Source organism: Scylla paramamosain, chromosome 28, assembly GCF_035594125.1.
Source record: "Scylla paramamosain isolate STU-SP2022 chromosome 28, ASM3559412v1, whole genome shotgun sequence".
In the NCBI taxonomy this organism is placed as follows: domain Eukaryota; kingdom Metazoa; phylum Arthropoda; class Malacostraca; order Decapoda; family Portunidae; genus Scylla; species Scylla paramamosain.
Window position 1 is genome coordinate 4,112,501 of NC_087178.1, and position 20,941 is coordinate 4,133,441.

At 40.5% G+C, this 20,941-nt stretch overlaps 4 protein-coding genes across 7 annotated transcripts in view; 2 read left to right on the top strand and 2 right to left on the bottom strand.

Annotated features, from left to right (window-relative positions):
• LOC135114730 (uncharacterized) overlaps positions 1–286 on the top strand; it is a 4,707-nt gene extending 4,421 nt beyond the window's left edge. For all 4 annotated transcript variants that reach the window (XM_064030700.1, XM_064030701.1, XM_064030702.1 and 1 more), the window contains exon 5: positions 1–286. This exon is cut by the window's left edge and continues 768 nt beyond it. The gene's annotated coding sequence lies outside the window, so the exon portion shown is untranslated.
• Positions 287–4,684: 4,398 nt separating this feature from the next.
• Positions 4,685–16,291, top strand: LOC135114732 (tetratricopeptide repeat protein 21B-like). Its single transcript, XM_064030705.1, has 27 exons — positions 4,685–4,910; positions 5,319–5,489; positions 5,888–6,022; positions 6,140–6,333; positions 6,489–6,680; positions 7,112–7,295; positions 7,639–7,831; positions 8,023–8,093; positions 8,359–8,449; positions 8,776–8,912; positions 9,319–9,508; positions 9,884–9,993; positions 10,095–10,215; positions 11,009–11,151; positions 11,536–11,729; positions 11,934–12,024; positions 12,474–12,619; positions 12,747–12,894; positions 13,073–13,209; positions 13,445–13,580; positions 13,692–13,839; positions 13,933–14,095; positions 14,304–14,526; positions 14,649–14,843; positions 14,984–15,130; positions 15,217–15,358; positions 15,690–16,291. Exons 1-27 carry the CDS (start codon positions 4,884–4,886, stop codon positions 15,833–15,835), a joined length of 3,975 nt encoding a protein of 1,324 aa, XP_063886775.1. The 5' UTR covers positions 4,685–4,883; the 3' UTR covers positions 15,836–16,291.
• LOC135114734 (uncharacterized) lies at positions 9,363–11,015 on the bottom strand. Its single transcript, XM_064030708.1, has 2 exons — positions 10,445–11,015; positions 9,363–9,495 (listed from the first exon to the last, which is right to left on the bottom strand). The coding sequence occupies exons 1-2, from the start codon at positions 10,782–10,784 to the stop codon at positions 9,464–9,466; spliced, it is 372 nt and encodes a 123-aa protein (XP_063886778.1). The 5' UTR covers positions 10,785–11,015; the 3' UTR covers positions 9,363–9,463.
• A 368-nt stretch (positions 16,292–16,659) lies between the features above and the next one.
• On the bottom strand, positions 16,660–20,934 carry LOC135114733 (uncharacterized). The gene is made up of 2 exons (XM_064030706.1): positions 20,468–20,934; positions 16,660–20,122 (listed from the first exon to the last, which is right to left on the bottom strand). The coding sequence occupies exons 1-2, from the start codon at positions 20,495–20,497 to the stop codon at positions 17,507–17,509; spliced, it is 2,646 nt and encodes an 881-aa protein (XP_063886776.1). The 5' UTR covers positions 20,498–20,934; the 3' UTR covers positions 16,660–17,506.
• Positions 20,935–20,941: the final 7 nt, after the last annotated feature.

A 20,941-nucleotide genomic window follows, 5' to 3' on the forward strand; every position in this document is an offset into this window, starting at 1 on the left:
GGGATGCTGCAAGAAGTCATCAGATCTACAAGTAGTAATCTTGCATAAAGCATGTCTGTGTGTCTTGTATTTCCGTCTATCATCCCCAATCCACAAATTTGTCTAGTCTTTTTTTTTTTTTTTAGCCCTCTATTGACACTTTAAAGCTCACTATTGTTTTAAAGGTCGATATTGATGGTGGTGGTGGTGGTGGTGGTGGTGGTGAATCTACATTTCTTATCATTGAAACTCATATAATGCCTTGACAAATCAATAGTGTTAATAATAATAAACTCTCGGTATCTTAGTATCTCTTCATCTCTCCTTGTCCAGCTGCTAGTAATACAAAAAGTACTTAATTCAACAAGTTTCCTGATATTTGTTCTTATGTACTTCTCCGTGTCCTTCCTTCTCCACTTACTGCTTGGTGAAGAGGTAGGTACCATACAGGCATTAAAGAGTTGTGGGACGATGCAAGAATAGGTTAGGTTAGGTTAGGTTAGGTTGGGTTAGGTTGGGTTGGGTTAAGTTAGGTTAGGTTAGGTTAGGTTAGGTTAGGTTAGATTAGTTTAGGTTAGGTTAGATTAGGTTAGGTTGGGTTAGGTTAGGTTAGGTCAGGTTGGGTTAGGTTAGGTTAGGTTGGGTTAGGTTAGGTTAGGTTAGGTTAGGTTAGGTTAGAACAATGAAAAACCAAACAGTAATAGATGCATAGGTTTGATTATTTACAGATTAACCCTTTGACTGCCACCTGGTACACCTTTCCCTTATTACCAATCACTCAGACTTCTTTACTTGTTCTTCAGCCACATCCAATCTTTGAGCTGGGAAGAAATTGCTAAATGTATTCTTTTTCATCGCTAACTTTCTTGCAGCTGTCTATAAAGATTTCATTCGTGGTTTCTGTTGCTGGTAATTGTTTGTGTCGAAGTGAAAGAGTTAATTTTGACTTAGTTACTAGGATGTGAAAATATATAAGGATATGTTAAGTATCATTATTATTATTATTATTATTATTATTATTATTATTATTATTAAAAGGAGGCGGAGGAGGAGGGAAGTAGCAATAAAAATACATATGAATTAAGGTTTAAACTGTATGAAAACTATGAGGATTATGTAAATTCCTCTTAGCACACAAGATGCAGTAAAGCTTCTGAAGCACCAAACTTTTTGTGAGGGAGAGGGAGGTGAAATCCTGTTTAATCTTGTCTGTGTATCACCCGCCAACTTTTTGGAAAATGAAACTCATACACCCTATACCCTCGTAGTAGTAGTAGTAGTAGTAGTAGTAGTAGTAGTAGTAGTACTAGCAGCAAGAAGAAGAAGAAGAAGAAGAAGAAGAAGAAGAAGAAGAAGAAGAAGAAGAAGAAGAAGAAGAAGAAGAAGAAGAAGAAGAAGAAGAAGAAGAAGAAGAAGAAGAAGAAGAAGAAGAAGAAGAAGAAGAAGAAGAAGAAGAAGAAGAAGAAGAAGCAGTACTAGTAGCAGTAACAACAGCAGCAGCAGCAGCAACAATAGTAGTAGTAGTAGTAGTAGTAGTAGTAGTAGTAGTAGTAGTAGTAGTAGTAGTAGTAGTAGTAGTAGTAGTAGTAGCAGCAGTAGTCAGACAAGGTATTCTCGACAAACCAAATGCTCCAATCAGCCGCTCCTTCAAAAACATGCTCTCTTTTCTTGACTGAAAAAGCCAATTTGCAGTTTTATAGACCACTATCGACTTCTTTATAACACTCCTCCTCCTCCTCCTCCTCCTCCTCCTCCTCCTGCTGTTCCTCCAACTTTTATTTTCAAACCTTTTCTTAAAATTAACGCGGCGCATCCTTCCTCTTAATTAAAGAAAGTAATTTGCTGATTTTAGAGCCTTTAGTATTTTTTTCCGTCGTATATTCCATGGTTTAGTACTTCTCTTCATATTCCTCCTTCTCATCCTGTTTTTTTTATTTTTTTATTCTTCTTCTTCTCTTCCTGTTTCTTCGTATCAGTTTCCCTTCCCATTTTCTCCTTTTCTTGTTCCTTCTCCTCTTCCTAGATTTCTTCCTCTTCGTATTCCCACTTCTCGTCCTCCTCCTCCTCCTCTTCCCATTCTTCTTTCTCCTTTTCGACTACTCTTTCTGTTCCCGTAAGCAGAAGTTTATCTTTTTTTTTTTTTCTGTATTCGGAAGGCCGCAAGAATCTCAGCTTTAGCCATTACTCGGGTCATTTTACTTGGCCATGAGAAAGACAATGGTGGTTGAGGTACTAATTAATTGTCCTGGTTGCTGATGACGATGATAATAATGATAATAATAATAATAGTGGTGTTTATTTTGTCGTATAGTGATGGCTGGGGGATGTTAAAAGAAGAGAGACGAGTGTGAGGGGAGGAGAATGCTAGCGATGGTTATATCCAGCAGGAGAAAGAAAGGAAGACGTGAGGGAAGGTTTAGGGATGCAGTGAAAGAAGGCGTGCTTGTAATGGGCGTAACTGAGGAAGGGCGTAGGAAAGCAAAGTTCACCGCGAGCTTTGAAAAAAAAAAAAAGATTGATTTAAGGCAAACCATAACGAGAGAGAGAGAGAGAGAGAGAGAGTGGTGGTGGTAGTACTCTAATGGCTGAACCAATCATTAATGGCTACAACAGTCTCTCAGTATCCCTCCCTTTTTCCTTACCCAGCTAACAGTACAGTGGCTATTTCGTCAGATTCCCCACTTCAATATATCTCCTGGCATATGTTCTTCCTATGTATTCCTACCCCTCCTGTCCCTCCACCTCCTCCTGTGAAGTAGACATAGGGAAGATGAAAAAAAAAAAAAAGGCAGTCGTAATCTTCCCTCCCCTCCTAACACCCCCCGTATATCCTCCTGCAGAGTATTTGGTGCAGCTCGTATGCATGAAATTTTAATGAGATTTCCATTCGTGATCGTTCTTTGCTCGAGGGGAGGGAGAGGGAGAGAGAGAGAGTGTACCCAGCAACGACAAAGAGTAACTAGTACTACGGAAGTGAAAGCTTTAACTGAGTCTGTATAGAAGAAAGATTGTGGTTCTCGGTGGTGACTGTGTGTGTGTGTGTGTGTGTGTGTGTGTGTGTGTGTGTGTGTGTGTGTGTGTATGTGTGTGTGTCCCAGGAATATCGCTCGCAAAATGACTGCAACAAGACAAGCTTATGATTGGTTCACCTTGTGGAGCAAAGGGCCAATCAGCTGATTCCGAATAGAGGACGAGGAGGAGGACGACGACGAGGAGGAGGAGGAGGAGGAGGAGGAGGAAGAAAAAGAGAAAAAAGGAGGAATGTGAAGGTGGCAAATTGGTCCTTCCTCACACGTTGGAGGAAAATGAGAGGATGTGGAAAGAAGAAAAAGAAAAAGATGAAGACCTGAACGTGAACACCAAAATAGAGATGTGAAAATCTTATTCTTCCCTCCGCCACACACACACACACACGCACACACACACACACACACCTAACCATATTTATTTCTGGTGTGTGTGTTCTCAATTTCAATTTCCGGTCCATTCATAAGAGGAAAGGTAGAGGGAGAGGGAGACCGAGAGACGAGGGAGAAGGAACAGTACGAGAAGGGAGAGAAAGAGGAGGATGCAGCATGTGAGAGAGGAAGAGAGCAGTGTGTGATACAAGAGAGGGAGAACGGAGAGAAAGAAGAGACAATGGTACGATACTTTGTGGTCTATGATGATTCAGTGTCTTCAGAGCAACAGATTATGTCATTACAGCACATACAATTTCACTACGAATTAAAATGCATATAAGGTGAGGACGTATTGAGCTGGACTTCGGATAAAACGTTAGATCATATTCCTCCGTCACCATATGACAGTGATGTAAGGGTGGTGCCAAAAATCAGCTGGCTGTTGTTTATAATTTTAAAAAGACAAGGAAACTGTGACAATGACAGAAGATAATACACTTGGAAGCGGAAGAAAGTAGGTAATAGTAAAAAAAAAAAAAAAAAGGGGAATATAAAAAAAAAATAGAACAAGTGGGATAATGTTTAGTTATTAACACAGCTTGTTATTCCTCTGTTGCTGGCCAGTGGTCACCCATTTCTCATTTAGTCAACTTACGTACTTCACTCTTCACATTGGAACCGTTCGTGATTCCTGTTGATACTGTACAATAAAATAATGAGTCACTGTACCTTAAAATGTAGAATTCCCAGTATCTGCAATCGTATTCACAGTGGCCGCCATAATGCCTTGTTGCACCTTCCTGAAACACTTCTGCGCAGTGGATGTGCTCACTCTTGTTGAAATCACATCTATTTCAAGGGTGTCTTTTATAGTTCTAGTGACAGATTAACAAGATTTATACGTTATTAATGGGAGAAACAACCTTCAAAACCCGGCTATTCATCTCTGTGGTCTTTGAAAATAGTTGTGGTGAGAAATCAAAACTGTTTACTATTCGGCAGGACTATCGTACACGAAAATACACTTCCGTAACATAATAGCAAATTTTAACATTTAATCAATCTTCCAGATACATTTTTTTTTTCTTTTAGATTTATCTGAAGTAATGTTGTTTATTACGATATTCTACCTAAACTACCTTTCTCCATCCTCGTATAGCATCACGCTATACATATTAAATTATTACCTTTTTAACTTATTTTTGTCTCAACGTATTTTGTTATATTGGAATGCATAGTGTAAATTGCTTACTAAATGCATTATAAAAGGTAAATATTGTTAGGCTCGTAGTCGTTGATTTAAATGCCGCAGCCAAACAAACAACATTCCAAAGTGCGAAATCTTAACGGGAGAGGATTGTACACTGAAAAACTCGTACACTTCACACACACACACACACACACACAGTAACCGCTCTATGGATAAAATCTTGCATATAAGCGCCATTATAAGTTATTAAGTACATGTACGCGTTGGTAATATCATTAGAGCCCTAAATAAGGATGGCAGACTCCGACGCAGTGGTGAAGGTGAGCAGTTCTAGCACCACTAGGTCAGCCGCCCTGACTACTTTGTGGGGTGGACAAGATTAGATCATGTTAGACTGAGTTAGGTTACCATGTCTAACGTAACGCAGGCTTATCTTAACTTAATCTAAAATAATATTACCAAAATTGATCTATCCTTAACAACACGGGACAATTTATATTCATAAGTAACAAACGCTATATATATATATATATATATATATATATATATATATATATATATATATATATATATATATATATATATATATATATATATATAAGTAAAGGAAACAGTTTGAAAAAAGCTTTATCAAGATTGAAAAAGGAAGAATCTCAGGGTCTATTTCACAATTCTGATGCTAAGACAAAAGTAGAATAACTAACCTAAGGCTTTTTCATTATTTCTAGGGTAAACTCCACTACTATGGAAGGGAACAGTACTACCAGGCCATGCAAAACATGTGCGTTACAGCAACTAAGAAGTTTGGTAATGATCCCGTCTATCGCTTCTACTCAGCACTGTCTCACCTCCTTCAGGGCAGCACTCAAGAAGCCATCAGGCAGCTGCAGCCTCTCCAGGTAAAAGGCTGAATAACTGGTGACTCAGCATCACATCTTTACGTTTGAAAATAACTTATATGTTCTTATAAATTTTAAAGTAATGGGTTAGTCTTTCTTCTGTGTAATGAAATTAAGAGCAAAGTATGAAAGAAATGGAATATTCAAGTGTTTGAATGAGAAATTAAGTGTTTTCCATTATCCTGTTTATGTAACAGATATATTTAACTTCATATTTCCAGTGGCTAGATCAGTGATATGCAAACTGTGCACCATGACTAGCTTTCACCAAAGTGCACTGCTTAATTTTCCTTGATAGGTTTGTATTCTTAAATTTGTGTCTTTTAGTATGCCTACACTACTCTTAACAAAGTTTGAGAACCACTGGGTTAGATGAACTTGTGCTTGTTCATTTTCAGAATGACCGAGAAGTTATGCTGGGCACTCTCTTGGCCCTGATCCATGCACACCGCCACTGCCAGGTGGTGGACCGGGAGGCTGTGGCTCAACTGGATGCCAAGCTCAAGGAGGAGAGGAAGAAAGCTTCAGAAGTGGTTGGTATAAGAGAGTTATCCTTTATGAGGTGCAGACATGAAGATACCTGTATGATGGAACAAAATTATATGGGGAGAAAATTCAACTCCTAAGAACATACAATTATTTATTTCCAGCCTCTCTACTATGCTGGAATGTTTCTGTTCTTGTCTGGGCGGCTGGACAAGGCAAGGGAATATGTGGATCGATTGTTGAAACTTGACCCAGAGAATGATGAAGGTCTGGTGCTGAAGGGCTGGGTGGAACTGGCTGCTGGGAAGGAGAGCCGGGCACGCAACCACATGGAATACTTTGATGCTGTGTTGCAGAAGTTAGACCCTTCTCTTCTACTTCATGTTTAATATATTTTGCTCATTTTCTGTTTCTCATATGTCAAAATGTTGTTCACTATGGTTCAAGAAGCCACATACTTTAATTGAATGAAAAATTAGACAATGCTTCATATTTATGTTTCATTATTTTCAGATTTCCTCGATACATGGATGCTCTATTTGGAAAAGCTAAGCTGTATGAAAACCGAAGCAACTATAAAGAAGCCATGGAAACCTTGAATCTTCTGGTGGTGGCTTATCCAGGTTTCACAGCACCCCTTGTAGAGAAGGCTAAAGTGAACCTCTCAGAGCAAGACTGGGACCAGTGTCTTGAATCAGCCAACAGGTGAGCAGCCACACTTGAGAAATAAGATGAAAATTAGTGGGCTGAAAAGAGCTTAAACATTTGAAGCTGAGCTAGTTGGAAGGTAAATTTGAATTAGAAAGAGTGGGAAGTAGTAGGAAGAGTAAGGATTGTCCTCACAAATTGACCCCAAAATCATGCCTAAGAAGACAAGCAAAATATTAAGGAGAAATGGAAAGATTTATGCATTCCTTTCATTTTGTTGGAATATAAACATTCATTGCCATCCAACTTAACTCCTTGTGGTCTTTGACAACATGGAAGGAATAAGGAAATATTTATTCAGAAATTTTCATCTTTCAAGGACAAGATAGAGTTGAGTACTGAGAGTCAATAGTTTGTAAGACTCTCCTTATTACTTGGGTATCTTCATATTTATTTAACTTAATTACAGTAACATATCTTCTCTACAGGGTACTGAGTGCTGATTCACACAACATTGAGGCCATCAAGTACCGCACACTGTATGCTCTGTGTCGCAAGGGAAATTATGAAGATGCAGCACAGAACCTTCGTAATCTGTACAGTGAAATGGACAGAAGTGAGCCTAATAATGCAGCGTTGTTCATCCACATGGCTCAACTTTTCTCTCGGCTGGTAAAAACAAAATGCTTTTTTTCTGATGCATAAGGAATCATACTTTGAAAAAGGTAACAAAATAGTACAGTCAAAATGAAGATGTTGCATAGCAATCACACTACTGGTCAGTTTAAGACACTATGTGGATTTAAATTCTCTTATCTGACTTTATAATGACATACAATGCTCATTGGGCAGTGATATGTTATTAGACAGTCATTTGATCATTGAAATATGCTTTGAAAAATGGAACTAATTTCACTCTTAGGAAGTGTTGTATGTTCAGTTTCTTAGCCAGGTATGTTTTGTTAGACAGACTTATAGACTTAAAGAACATAGTATATTTACATATACTCCTCAGTGTGGAAGGAATAGCCTTGTATTGGAAGAGACCTTCATGATGGCCAGCAAGGCAGCCAAGGTGAACTCCAGCAGTGCCGAGTACTTAACAGAAGTGGGCTACCAGTGCCTCCTTCAAGGCCGCAATAAAGAGGCTACAAGATACTACAAAAATGCCACTAAACTAGATGAATCTTCTGTCGCAGCACTGACAGGTGATGGAAACATGTTTTTCATTGTAACTTCAGTATGGGAATGAAGTCTTGTACTCCTAGTACCCAAGACATGTGTGAAAGACATCTTTTAAGCTCAATTATATATACATCTTTCTTTGACCTTTGTTTTATTGAGTCCATCACATCATGAAGATATGGTACTTTGATAACTCTACTTTTATTTGCTTCAGGAATCATATCTTGTCAACTTTTGGAAGGACAAGTGGACATTGCTGAACAACAACTGGAGTTCTTGAAAGAGGTACAAAAAATAATATATTTTCCTTTCATTATTTTTTGGCAGTATTGAATATAAGTAAACTGAAGTCTACTTATATTCAGTACTGTTGTGTTAGTGTCTAGATGTCTGCCTCAATCACTAGAGAATGGCTTTTCCAGTTGTATAGTTAATTAATCTGTTTCCTTCATATTGTAATGTCTAGTTCTTAGAACTTCCTCAAGGCCAGCCTCTGTGACTTTATACTCCATTATTGATTTGTCTGCTAACTCATAATATATTGGTGCAGGTCCAAAGAAGTCTCGGCACCTCGCCTGACATCCTCTACTTGTCAGCTGTGTTGGGACGCATGAAGAACCAGCCATCAGACGTCATCTTAGGTTCAGTATTACACTTGTCACAGAATCATTCTTAGGCCTTATATTTCTGGCATTAGTTGTGAGCTGCAAAGGAAGTGGAATATCTAAAGATGTCATTCCAGAGACAATGTTCATGTACCATAATTATTAAAAGAAACTACCATTAGATATTGTATGATACTTTGCATATTATTATTCACAAAAGAAGAATTTATTTTTAAAGGAAGCATAAAATTGTATAATGCCAAGATGCAAAACATTTACCTGTTTTCATCTCCTGAAAACCTAAACATAAAGCATTAGGATTAGAAGAATGCAAGAATGAAAATACTTGTGGTTGATTGCAGCTCTCCTCCAAGAGGCCATTGACAACCACTTCAAGAACCACCGAGGAATGTCTTTTGGAGCCACCTACCTGGCTGCCCTCAACCCAGACTTCCTTCTCCTGATTGTGAATGAGTGCCTTATCTATGCTCCAAACCAGGTATGAGCTGCTCCACACTCTGCCTACATTACCATGTTATATGACAGTGAAGATTAGGTATTTATGGTTTTTATCATGGAAAAATAATTGCTTTTGTATTCCATATCATACTTGTGTGTTTTATTTTGTATTATTTATCTGCCCTGGGGATGTGGACTTTAGCATTGAAAAACATACCTATAGTATACACTGAGTTATTCCAGAAGGGATTAGAATATTAGGTTTAGTGTTTTTGCTCCCCTTAAAGCTTAATAAGTAGATCATTAATGTTCTCTGTAGCTTGTGTACATTTCTTAAGTTGCATCAATGATTTATATTTTGATGCTTTTACTCATATACTGAAGAATTAAAGCTTTATATAAACTATATTCCCTATATTCATTTTCCCTTTTTTTCTTATCCTCAGCCCAGTCCCACAGAGGGTTTGGGGCAGAATGTGCCAGGAGTAGTGAAGCAAGCACTGCTGGTGCTGGAGACCATCACCCGCGCCTGCCCTGCCCTGCTGGCTGCCCTCATACTTTCTGCCCGCCTTAAGTTCATCACAGGGGACATCAAGGGATCTGCTGCCTCCCTCCAGCACATCCTGGACAACATAGGTGAGTTAGTTCCTGCTCTGTTTGGTTTATCTTCTCATATTCTTAAAAATAGATAAGACTGCTTGTTTTGAGCCAATTTTTCTTCTGTTGTAATATTAGTGTAGTTTTACAGTGTAATTACGTATGAAGATCCATGTACACATCGCAAAAGAATGATCATTAAGCTATTTTCACAATACACATTTCTCCATGTTTCTTTACTCTGTTTATTTACCTCTAACTTGCATTTCTCAGTATTATCACCAAGTGCCATCCATTGCAGCCATACCCTGTGCTGAAGTGTTTAGGAACCCAAAATTAGACTAGACTAGACAGATAGGGAGATACATACATAGCCCTAGTTGAATTAGTGTTGTGTCCCACTGTCTCCTACAGATTCCACCAGTTCAGAAGCTCATCTTTTAATGGCTCAGATTCAGCTGTACCAAGGGAATTTCAAACAAGCACAGCAGAGTCTAGAAGTGGGCCTTTCCTACAACTTTGAGGTAATAGAAATATCTTAGCAATATTTAAGGTTTTCACCTTACATTTACTAACTTGTTTTTGTACTGCCTCAGTATCTAGTAATGTGAAATATGTGTGACAGGTGAGGGAGCAACCCACCTATCACCTTGTGAGGGCACGAGTGATGAAGAAACAAGGCCAGTACCAAGAGGCAATCAACACCCTGAAGGCTTGTCTCAACATGACCAACACAAGACCCACCAGTGAGTTATTTTGTTTTCTTTCACTGCCTTTCATCTATCTGTATCCCTGGCTTGCAATCCCACATGGTGTGCCCCAAACAAAGCACCACACACTCATGCATACATCATACACTCTTAGCTCCTTTGACCCTTGGTGGAAAGGGATAGTCTCATGAACCACCCTGTTATACTTCAGGAACTTTGGAACCTTTCATGATGCTAATATAGCTGGCTAGTGTAGAAATGGCACCTTGTGTTGCTGAGTCGTCTGGTTGTGTTAGTTCTCCTGTTCTCAAGGCTTTCGTTGCGAAGGTCTCAGAGGTGGAGGCTGAGTTCCATTGAAGGATCTTGGAGGTACAGACTGAGTTTTGTGAAGGGATCTCAGACCTGCACGCTGAGTTCTGTGAGAGGATCTCAGCACCTGTGGGAGGGTCATGCCCCACTGTCACCCTACCTAGTAAGGCAACGGAGGAGCAGTGGTCAGTTGTGTGTAGGGGAGCCAAGAGGCTGAAGGTCCTCAGGGCGCCTTGCGTGGAGACAAAGAATTCCTTCAGTGTGCTAGAGGAAGTGAAGGAGGAGAAGGTGGGCATGGTGGGAGGAGACAAGAAGGAGGGGACAGACACAGTTACCCTGCCCCAAGGTAGAGTGTTTGTGTTTGGTGATAGTCAGGTTAGGCACTTAGATAGTGTGTTTTGCGCCAGAGATAGGAAGCATAGGTCGAGGGTGTGTTTGCCAGGGGCTGGGATAGGGAAGGTAGATACACGGTTGATACACATGAAAACTAACATGAATCATGTAATTTCATGTCTTACAGCCACAAAAGGCAGCCGCAACAAGCCAGACATGGCCGTCCCAGACCGAGCCTCAGTGTTCCTGGAGCTGTGTGAGGTGTACCGTCTCAATAATCAACCCAATGAGGCAGCCACCATCATGACTCAAGCCATGACTGAATTTCAGGTAACAGCCAAAAAATATTTGGTTTATGTCTGTTGTGCTTCACAAACACTGATTTTGAAATTCATTCTTCATTTGTCTTTGTGCCTTTCTAGTACAAGGACCACAATATACTTTTTCAGCACTGTGTGAAACTCAGGCTTCATGATGTACAATTTTAATTTGCATCCATCTTTGTAATAAATTAGTTGTACTAGCATTATTTACTGCAATCATTCATTTTTCCTTATTTATTTTTCTTAATGTCTGAAGTGACTGACTAATGTGGTGTGACTTCTTACTGTATTTCTACTTGAATAGTCTGTGAACAAGAAGCAAGCTTATGGTTATGACTATGAAAACTGTGACTATATTGTTCCTCAAAAGTAATGCCTCGTTTTATGGCAGGGTACCAGTGAAGAGATCAGACTGAACATTGCCAGTGCAGACCTGGCTCTGCTGCGAGGGGACGTGGATCAGGCACTGGCCCTGCTGCGTGCCATTGGGCCTGAGCAGCACTACTATCTCCAGGCTAGGGATAAGATGGCCTCAATTTACCTGAATCACCTTAAGGACAAGCGCATGTTTGCTTCATGTTATAGGTTGGTTATGACAGATACTTAAAGTAGAGTTTGTAGTAGTAGTAGTTAAAGTAGAAGTTGTAGTAGTAGTAGTAGTAGAAAAAGCAGCTAAAAGAAGCAAATAAATAAAAATAATCAGTTAGAATGAGAAAAAGGTGCAGTCACACTTGACACAACTTAGCATTAACTGCCAAGAAGTATATAGTTCCCCTTTACTTTCCATAGAGAAGTAATAGAAAAGAACCCCACACCGCAGAGCTTCCTCATGTTGGGGGACGCCTACATGTCCATTCAGGAACCAGACCGAGCCATTGAGGTGAGCAGCATTGATGATATGACTTGATGTGGCATGACTTAATATGAGTTGCTATAGTCTCATTGATCACCATTAGGAAGAGTCTCATGTTGGCAAGTGTGCTCAGATCATAATTTTTGGTAATGGATTTTGACTACTTAGATCAATTGTCTGAGTGTACCATTAACACAGGATGTCTGATATCTTAGAGAGTAATGTTTCTGCTCTCATTTTCTGCTTACTCACCATTCACATACTGCTTATCAACCCTTAAATTAATCATTGTCATGGTATGGTTTCCTCATTTTTATACATATTTGACATTTTCTATATATCATCCCTTTAATTCATTGTTCTCATTTTGTAGGGCAGTAGTTTTCTTTCCTCCTCTTGCTTCCTTTATTGATCAGCACATTTTTCCTAACTATATCTCAAGCACATAGTTTTTATTGCCTCCTAAACTCATGCAGGTGTATGAGCAGGCCCTGAAGCGCAACCCTCGGGACTCCGTGCTGGCGTGCCGCATGGGCGTAGCACTAGTCAGGACTCATCAGTACGGGAAGGCTATCAATTACTACAAGGAGGCTATAAAGACAGGCAGCAGCAACCAGTTAAGGTGAGGGTCAGGTTGGCATTTATTAAGATAGTTAACTTATTAGTTTTCATTAAGTTGATAAAATATTCATATCACTCCGGTAAATTTCTGGTTGATTTAGTTTCCGAGAATCTTACACTCTCTTCAGGTATGACATGGCAGAACTACAGATGCGCCTGAAACAATACGACAAAGCTGAGAAAACCATCACCCAGGCTCTGGAGGTAGAAAGCCATAATCCCATTGATCTAAATTCTATGTTGAGTCAAGCAAATCTGTTGAATCTGCTTGCCAAGGTAAGAGACATGTATATATTCTGTGTGGAATTGCCAACTTTAAACATGTGACTTGATTTTGAACTGCACATGCATTCTAGATGGGATTGGTACTTGGGCATTATTTATTTTACCATGTTTTTCTAATATTCTCTGTATGAAAGAGTATTTACACATTATCTGTTATTTTATTTTCCAGGTACATGAGCGAAATGGAAACTTTGAGCAGGCACTGTCAGTCCTGAGTAAAGGCAAGGAGGTTCAGGTGCGAGTGTTGAAACGAGCACAGGTGGAACTGCCAGACACAGTACCTGAGCAGAGGCGCCTGGCAGGGAGGTGAGCCACAGTGTTCCTTGTTGGTATGGGTTGACATATTCTGGGGTGTAGTAGGATTGTTCATGAGACAATCTCCTTCTACCAGTGGCTGGCAGGGTTAAGAGTGTGAATATTGTGTGTATGTGTATGAGGTGCTTTATTTGAGTGACCCCATGTGGGATTGTCAGCCTGGTACATTAATGAAGCTCCTACCTCTGAAGCTTCACACATCTGTCATCTTTCATTCTTTCCTCAGCATGTGTGGAAAGATGGCTGAACATGCTGCCAACCAGCGGGACTTTGAGCGTGCCATCAAGCTGTACAAGGAGGCCCTCCAGCATGACCCAGAAGACGCACCCACCCTGCTTGCTCTCGCTAAACTATACATGCAGGTGCTACATGTTCTCATTCCTTCACCATGTCTTGTACTCACCCATGCATAATTCATATTGTACAGCTGTGTGTTGAAGTATGTGGTCTGAAGACCCAAGTTTCTATTTCAGACCAACGATCTTGACCAGTGCCAGTACACATGCATGACCCTGTTGAGGACAGACAAGGAGAATGACAGTGCCACCCTCATGATGGCTGACCTCTCCTACCGTAGGAATGAATATGACACTGCAATGTTCCACTTCCAGCAGCTCCTGGGTTAGCATACTAAGAACATTTTACATTGAGTTTATTTATGTATGTTTGATCAAGGTGTTGCTGTATTACTGTATTATATGTACTCCACTACAGATCGCAGGCCAGCCTATTTCCCAGCCTTGGCCAGACTAGTGGAGGTTATGAGGCGAACTGGCACCCTGGATGAGGCTGGGCCATACCTGGACCGTGCCGAGCAAGCCGTCCTGAGGCATAACATTGATCCCGGCTACAACTTCTGTCGGGGACTGTATGACTGGTGAGAAAAGGAACTGTACTGCAAGAAAAATTTATATTGCATGGAAGTTCATATTGTATTGAGTTACATGACTTTTCTTTTTTTAATAGTTCATCAGGGATTGGTACTCATGTTACACAGGGAGAATATTCCAGTGAGATTCTTCACACATTCATAGTTTTTCTGTCAACTGATTGCAAGGAGCTTAGAATTTCATTTATCTGGACAGGTATCTTGGGAACCCAAATTCTGCTCTTAAGTATTTCAACAAGGCCAGAAAGGATCAGGAATGGGGTCAGCGAGCCATATACAACATGATTGAGATCTGCCTGAACCCAGACAATGAAACAATTGGAGGAGAGACATTTGAGTCCGTGGACAGTGAGGTGAATCAGTCTGGTGCGCGGGACACTGTGGACATGGCCATTAGGACAGCTGACAAATTATTAAAGGTAATTGTATTGCATAGCTTAATTCTAGAAAATCACAATCAAGGACAAAAAGGCTTATTCCAACATTAAAAAACATATACATAAAATGCAATTGTTTTATTAAAGGTATGCCTACCCCTCAGGAACTTCACCCAAAGCCAGGGGAGCAGATGATCAGCCACCAGGTTCTCAGTAACTTCCTGCTACTGGCCACCAAACAGAAGTCTAGTGCTGAACAGGCCCTGCAGGAGTTCATGAATGTTGCCAGCCAGGATAGCTACAAAGATCATGTTGGGGCCATCCTGGGTATGGCCACGGCATACATGATCCTCAAACAGGTCTGTCTCTTTTCTCCACATGTTGATGGACGTTTTAAGCCCCCAGTTTGGCATTGCTCTCTTGTTCCCAGTACCCATACTTTTTTGTTGACTTAAATAAGTGTAAGTAGAAATTATAAAGAAATTCACTTGACTCCCAGACCCCTCGAGCCCGCAACCAGCTGAAACGTCTTGCCAAGGCCGTGTGGAACTTTGAGGATGCCGAATACTTAGAGAGGTGTTGGCTACTGCTGTCTGACATTTATGTTCAAACTGGGAAATATGATATGGCAACAGAATTATTAAAGGTAACTGGAAAAGGAAATGCAGTTGTGATGTGCTATAGTGGTTTTTAAGTGGTCATTAGCTGAAGACTTGTTTCTCTTCCCCTCAGCGAGTTCTACAACACAATAGGTCATGTATGAAGGCTTATGAGTACATGGGCTTCATTATGGAGAAGGAACAAAGCTACCGTGATGCTGCTTTCAATTATGAACAAGCTTGGAAGTTCAGCAGCAACACGAACCCAATGATAGGTAAGAGGGGAAAAAAGAGACTGCATTCTCAAGCATTTTGGGATCTTATCTCAACCACTCATAACAGACTCTGATGAAGTTGAGTTTCCAAGGGTCCTTTCATGATTTTAGTGATAGGTTAATAAGGATTATGCATCACCAATGGAAAAAAAAAAAACACCTCTGCAGACTTTGAATCTATATGTGGTCCTAATGAGAGAACCACATATTTAAAAATACAGACACAGCTATCCTCATGGAACTATTATATTTTTTGGTAGTGTGAACAAATTGTTTTGAGACTTAATTAATGTATGTAGCTACAACTTCATGGAATTCTTTATTTTCACAGGATACAAGCTTGCCTTTAATTACATGAAGGCTAGGAGGTTTGTGGATGCCATTGATGTTTGTCACTCTGTCTTGGCAAAGCATCCAGAGTACCCCAGGATCAGGAAGGACATACTAGACAAGTCCCGAGCAAGCATTCGTATCTGAGCACCCACTCTGAGACAGACACACTGCACTACACCATATAATATGAGCATCTGCATACACGCTGCTCATATATGGAATCTTAGTTGTGACCAGTGTGAGTTACCTGTGTCTGCAGTGCTAAAAGCACTGCAGACACAGGTAACTCACACTGCTAAAAACTTCTTTTTTTTTTATGATAGGGAAGGTATGCAAGGATGAGTTGCAAGTACAGAAGGGAAAACTCTTGACTTGGCCATTGCCTTGACATTGTCTTGCACCATGACTGTTATACTGACTGATATGTATTCACTGTTTCAAGCTGAGCAAAATGGCTTTAGCTGCACCACAGTACTAGTCATAATTAACACTATAATACAAGTCATTTGTTCTAGTCAGAATATCATATTTATAATGCATTTTATTCATATTTAATAAGTGTAAACTGGGTAAGTAAAACCTCTGGCACCAAAGAATGCACCTTGTGTTTAGTTATCCAGTCTGCTCTGTATTTATTGATACAATTATTCTAATATTTTTATTGTTAATTTTGAATGTCATGATTCATAAAGACTTCAAACCATTTTTCTTTTAACTCATAGAAAGGAGTATTCTAATTTTTAAAGATCAATGCAGCATACTGATGGGTGGTTGATAGGTTCGCCCAGCCAGAGTATGTAATGTTGCACAAGATATATGTTGTGCTTTAAGCTTTTCTTTCATTGTCTTGACAGGAGATATGCATTAGGTACAAATGAGTGACTGATATGTTACCAAGCAAGGTGTATCTTGTGGTTAGGATAAACCAATCCAAAACATTGACTAGATGGAGAAAAAATAAAATTCAAGTTTTTAACTTTGTATTAAAGTTTTGTACATTATTTTATACAGGTTATAGGCACACAAAATGCATATCTGTCATTGACTACCAATAAATAATCAAAATAAATAAGCATTACTCTTAAACAATAAGGCTACTTCCTTATTGGAGATGTCAGCCTATTACATATATATATACATATACACAGATCTCTGACATCACTTACCACAACCCTCTTGTTCACAGAATAGCCTTAAGACTGCTTGACCTCCAGTGTGATGGTACTGTATTACTATGTGAAGCACACACACATTACCATGCATTGCAGGCAAAGGAAACCAGCCTGGTTGCTACTGTGTGGAAGGAAAAAGGACAGACTGATCAATGAATAGTTAGGTTATTTGATCATATACAGTATATTGTATTGGAACCAATGAGTGAGAGATGACTCTCTAAAAGCGAAAGAGGAGGAGGAGGAGGCATGTTGTGATCTTTTCCCATTATTTTGTTACCAGTCAACTCAAGTGATGGGGTTCTGTTGTGCACTCTCAAGAACAGCAGATAAATTAGTGCTTGAAGATGTACACTGTGCATTATGACTGGAAGTGGTAAGAATGAGGCATAGAAAATAAAAGGAAACTTTCATCAGATCAAATACAGAATGGCAGTCACAGTCTCAGGACAGATTTAAATTCAGATTCCCCTCACTGTGAAAGCTTGCCAGTCTCCTGGAGGACACCTAAGTAGACTTGCCACAGATGTTACGAAAGGTCTGGTTATAATGCTCTCTGAGCTCTCACTTGAGCCACAAGTTCTCCAGAGATGAGGTGAGAGCTTGGAAACTCACAAGAGCAAGGTTGAGAGCATCAGATGGCTTATCTCAGAACCATGATCTCAAAGTCAAAACCCTCATGTGATTGACGAGAAGGGCATGCCAAGTCCCACAGCTGGCGAAAGATAGGCACTTGTTCTGCAGGTGTCACAAGTTCTATCACTCTCTCATAAGGCAACAGAAGTGCAGCTGCAGCCTTGATAGCTGCATCCTCCTCCTTATCCACACGTGCCCGCACCATCTCAAAAACCTTGGCCCAATCCTCGCTGGTGGCAGGCAGGACTGCTTGTACTGTGGCTTCAGTTTCTCCTCTCTCCACTTCCTCCTCTTCCTCCTGACATGTTTGTTGTTCCTGCATTTGGTCATCATTTGTGCTAATCCCTTGCTCCTCCTCCTTGAAGGTAACCTGACTTCCTCGGTCATTTGGGAAGATATGAAGGCTGTCCAAGGGAGTGACGACAGGCCCAGCCAGCTCTTCAGGGCCCATGTCAAACTGACCATCAAGGACCATCTCTACCTCTGAGGAGAAAAGCTCATCTGACTCCATAAGGTTGTGGTCTACTTGTACTGAAGGGTCATCTGCCTTGTCATTGGCAGTTATGTTCTCCAGCTTCCCAGCACACTCTGCTATCCTTGTACTCCTGGCTATTCGAGACTCTCTCCCAGCAAGGCGGGCCAACCTTTCCAGCTTTTGGCGATGAAGGAGTTTCTCATTGCCTTTTAGGTCTTGAAATTGTTTGTCTCTGTTCCGTTTATTGCGCTGGAGCACGTGTTCCAGAACCTCCTCTTGATCCTCCAAATGGGTGTTTTTTGGGTGTGAGTGTTCATGATAGTACACCACTGATATCTTCCCCGTATAGTCACATGTCTCTTTACTGAATTGCTGGTAAACTTTTAGACGAGCATAGCACAGGCATGGTTGGATCTTGTGGACCCAGTTATGCCTATCAGAGTATTCCCGGTTGGCATTCTTCCGTGCTGCAGCTGTCCGCAGGTGGTGAAACCTATGACAAACAAGTAACTTCTCTGAGCGGTGAGGTTTGCGTCGTTTTACATCACATGTAAACCTCACCTTGTGCTTCTCCTCCTCAGTGATGAGCCAATCTGTGAAAGACTTCTCATCTTCAAATTTTAAGTTCTTACATGCCATAGAGTACTTATGAGCAATTTGCCAATGTCTCTGCAACTCCGTCAATTTAAAGAATGTGGAATCACATTGTTTAAAATGACATGAAAACATTCTTGGTAATTTGAATTTCTTAGTCTTGCATTCCTTATTTCTAACATGAGTCTGATAACCTAATTCAGAGAGAAAGTGACGTTTACATAAGCTACATTTATATTCTAATTTTCCCTTCTTAATATTTACACTTATTCCAGTTTTCTTCTTTCTCCCTAAGGTGACTAATTCCCAATCTTCATCATCATCATCATCATCACCACCTCTGTCATGCAGCTCCTCCATATCTTCTTGGGTCATATTATCATTCTTAGTGTCCATTGGTTCATGTTTGATCTGCATACTCTCACTATCAAGTAATGAATGCTTCTCAGAGATGTGGGCACTCAGTGAGTCCTGACTCACGAGACACTTTCGGCAAACAGAACATTGCCACTTTTTGTCAACTCTACCTTTGTCACCACTGGTCACAATGATATAGGTTTCTTCCTCTCTTGCAACATCTATGGGGCTGCTATCCTCCACATCGGTTGCTTCCAAAACAGTTCCATCCTCGGTGACATAAAGAACTGACTCGCACTTGATCCCAGAGGCAGCATCCAGAGCCCGGTACTCCTCCACGGTGATGCTGGCTGGCCCTTCCTTCCTGCTGCTCTCTTTAGGTGAAGAATAATTATCTTCATCATATGAAAGGTATTCTGGAGATTCTTCCGTCACTTTTGCTGGAGTTATGAGGAGTGAGAGATCTTGGAGTCCTTCTGTTTTCCCCACATGTGGTTTCATGGTGACAGTCACAAGGGGCGGCTGAACTGACCGGGGACTGATTTCTGTGGACATCTTAGTGGCTGGGGGTTGCTGTGAGGGAATAAGATTAATATCTGCAACACTTTGACACTCCTTTCCATGGTGTCTCTGCATGTGCCTTGTCAGCTGGTCTTCTGTCTTAAATATTGCTCCACAGTCCTCTGCAGGACACTCTGGTAACACTGCCACACATTTATTAGTTTTAGGAATATTATTATTCTCAAGGTGACTGGAAGTGAGGTCCGGGAGGTTCATAAGCTTTTTCTCACAAAATGCTTGGTGGATAGCAGCCCCGCGTCGGTCCTTACACTTCTGCCCACAGTACTGACAGACTACTGGCTGTTTCTTGGGCACAGCCTCATCCCCACTGACACACTGGTGTTCCCTCAAACTTGCTGGTGTGGCAAATAAAGTTTCACAACTGGAGCACGAGAGTGGCTGTCTGGAGGTTAAGGTGAAGCTGGGCTCTTCCTCCTGATCACTCACAGTAACCACTTCAGGAACATGTGCCTCAAGTGTAACTTTCCTGATGGCCTCTACCACTCTGGAGCGTCTAGACCTTTGCCTAGCAATGCTGTGTGCCTCACTGAAGTGCTCCACTAACTGCAGACGGGATGGGAACACTAGATGGCAGAGGGCACACCTGGCCATGCTGGAGTCACCTCCACGCTCACTCTGCAGCACCATAAGGGTCAGATTAGTGTGGGAGATTTATTAATGAAGAGATAAGCTCTCTCTAAAATTACCTTAATAAAGATTAAAAAAAAAGAATAAATTTGGCTCCTAACAAAATGGACTCCTGTCCCACCATTTTTCATTTCCACAATATAGTACTGGATTCAATTTTTGACGTGGGATGGAATTCTCAATGAAGATAAACATTAGCTTTTCATCAATTCCAAAATCTTAAGGAATTTTTTTTTTCTCAGCCAACAGCAAAACATATTACATGATAAAGTTACTGGTTTTATTTTACAAGTGCAAAAAGATAAATCGCTTAAATTTTAAATGTATTCTTACCCTATTCAATATAAAATACTGAAGAACCATGTCCCTTTCTTGTGACGAGGCTCGTACACCCGCGAGGTGACTTACCACTCCCTGTTCTGACCCACTTATCACTAATTCATATATACTGTAATTCAGTAGTCGTATATGGTAGGTGGCGCGCAATTTCAGCGATATTCAAAAGATAGGCCCAAAAATGCATCCCTTACATTCCACAATTATCTAAACAAAATACGCCACCTCACACCTGCTGCTACAAACCTACCGATATTGTCCTTTTCACTATCTACAGATATGCTAGACTACTGCCCGTGTCACATAAAGAAAGATCAAGGCATAATAAAGATGGTAAAGACAAGAAGACATAGTCAGTGAAGAAGGTAAGGGCCGCACATGACCCTGCCTCCGTTTGTTTGGTCATGTTGTTTACCACCAAAGGAAGTCGAATGAATATTGTTTTAAGTTTGATCCCCTTATTCTTTTACA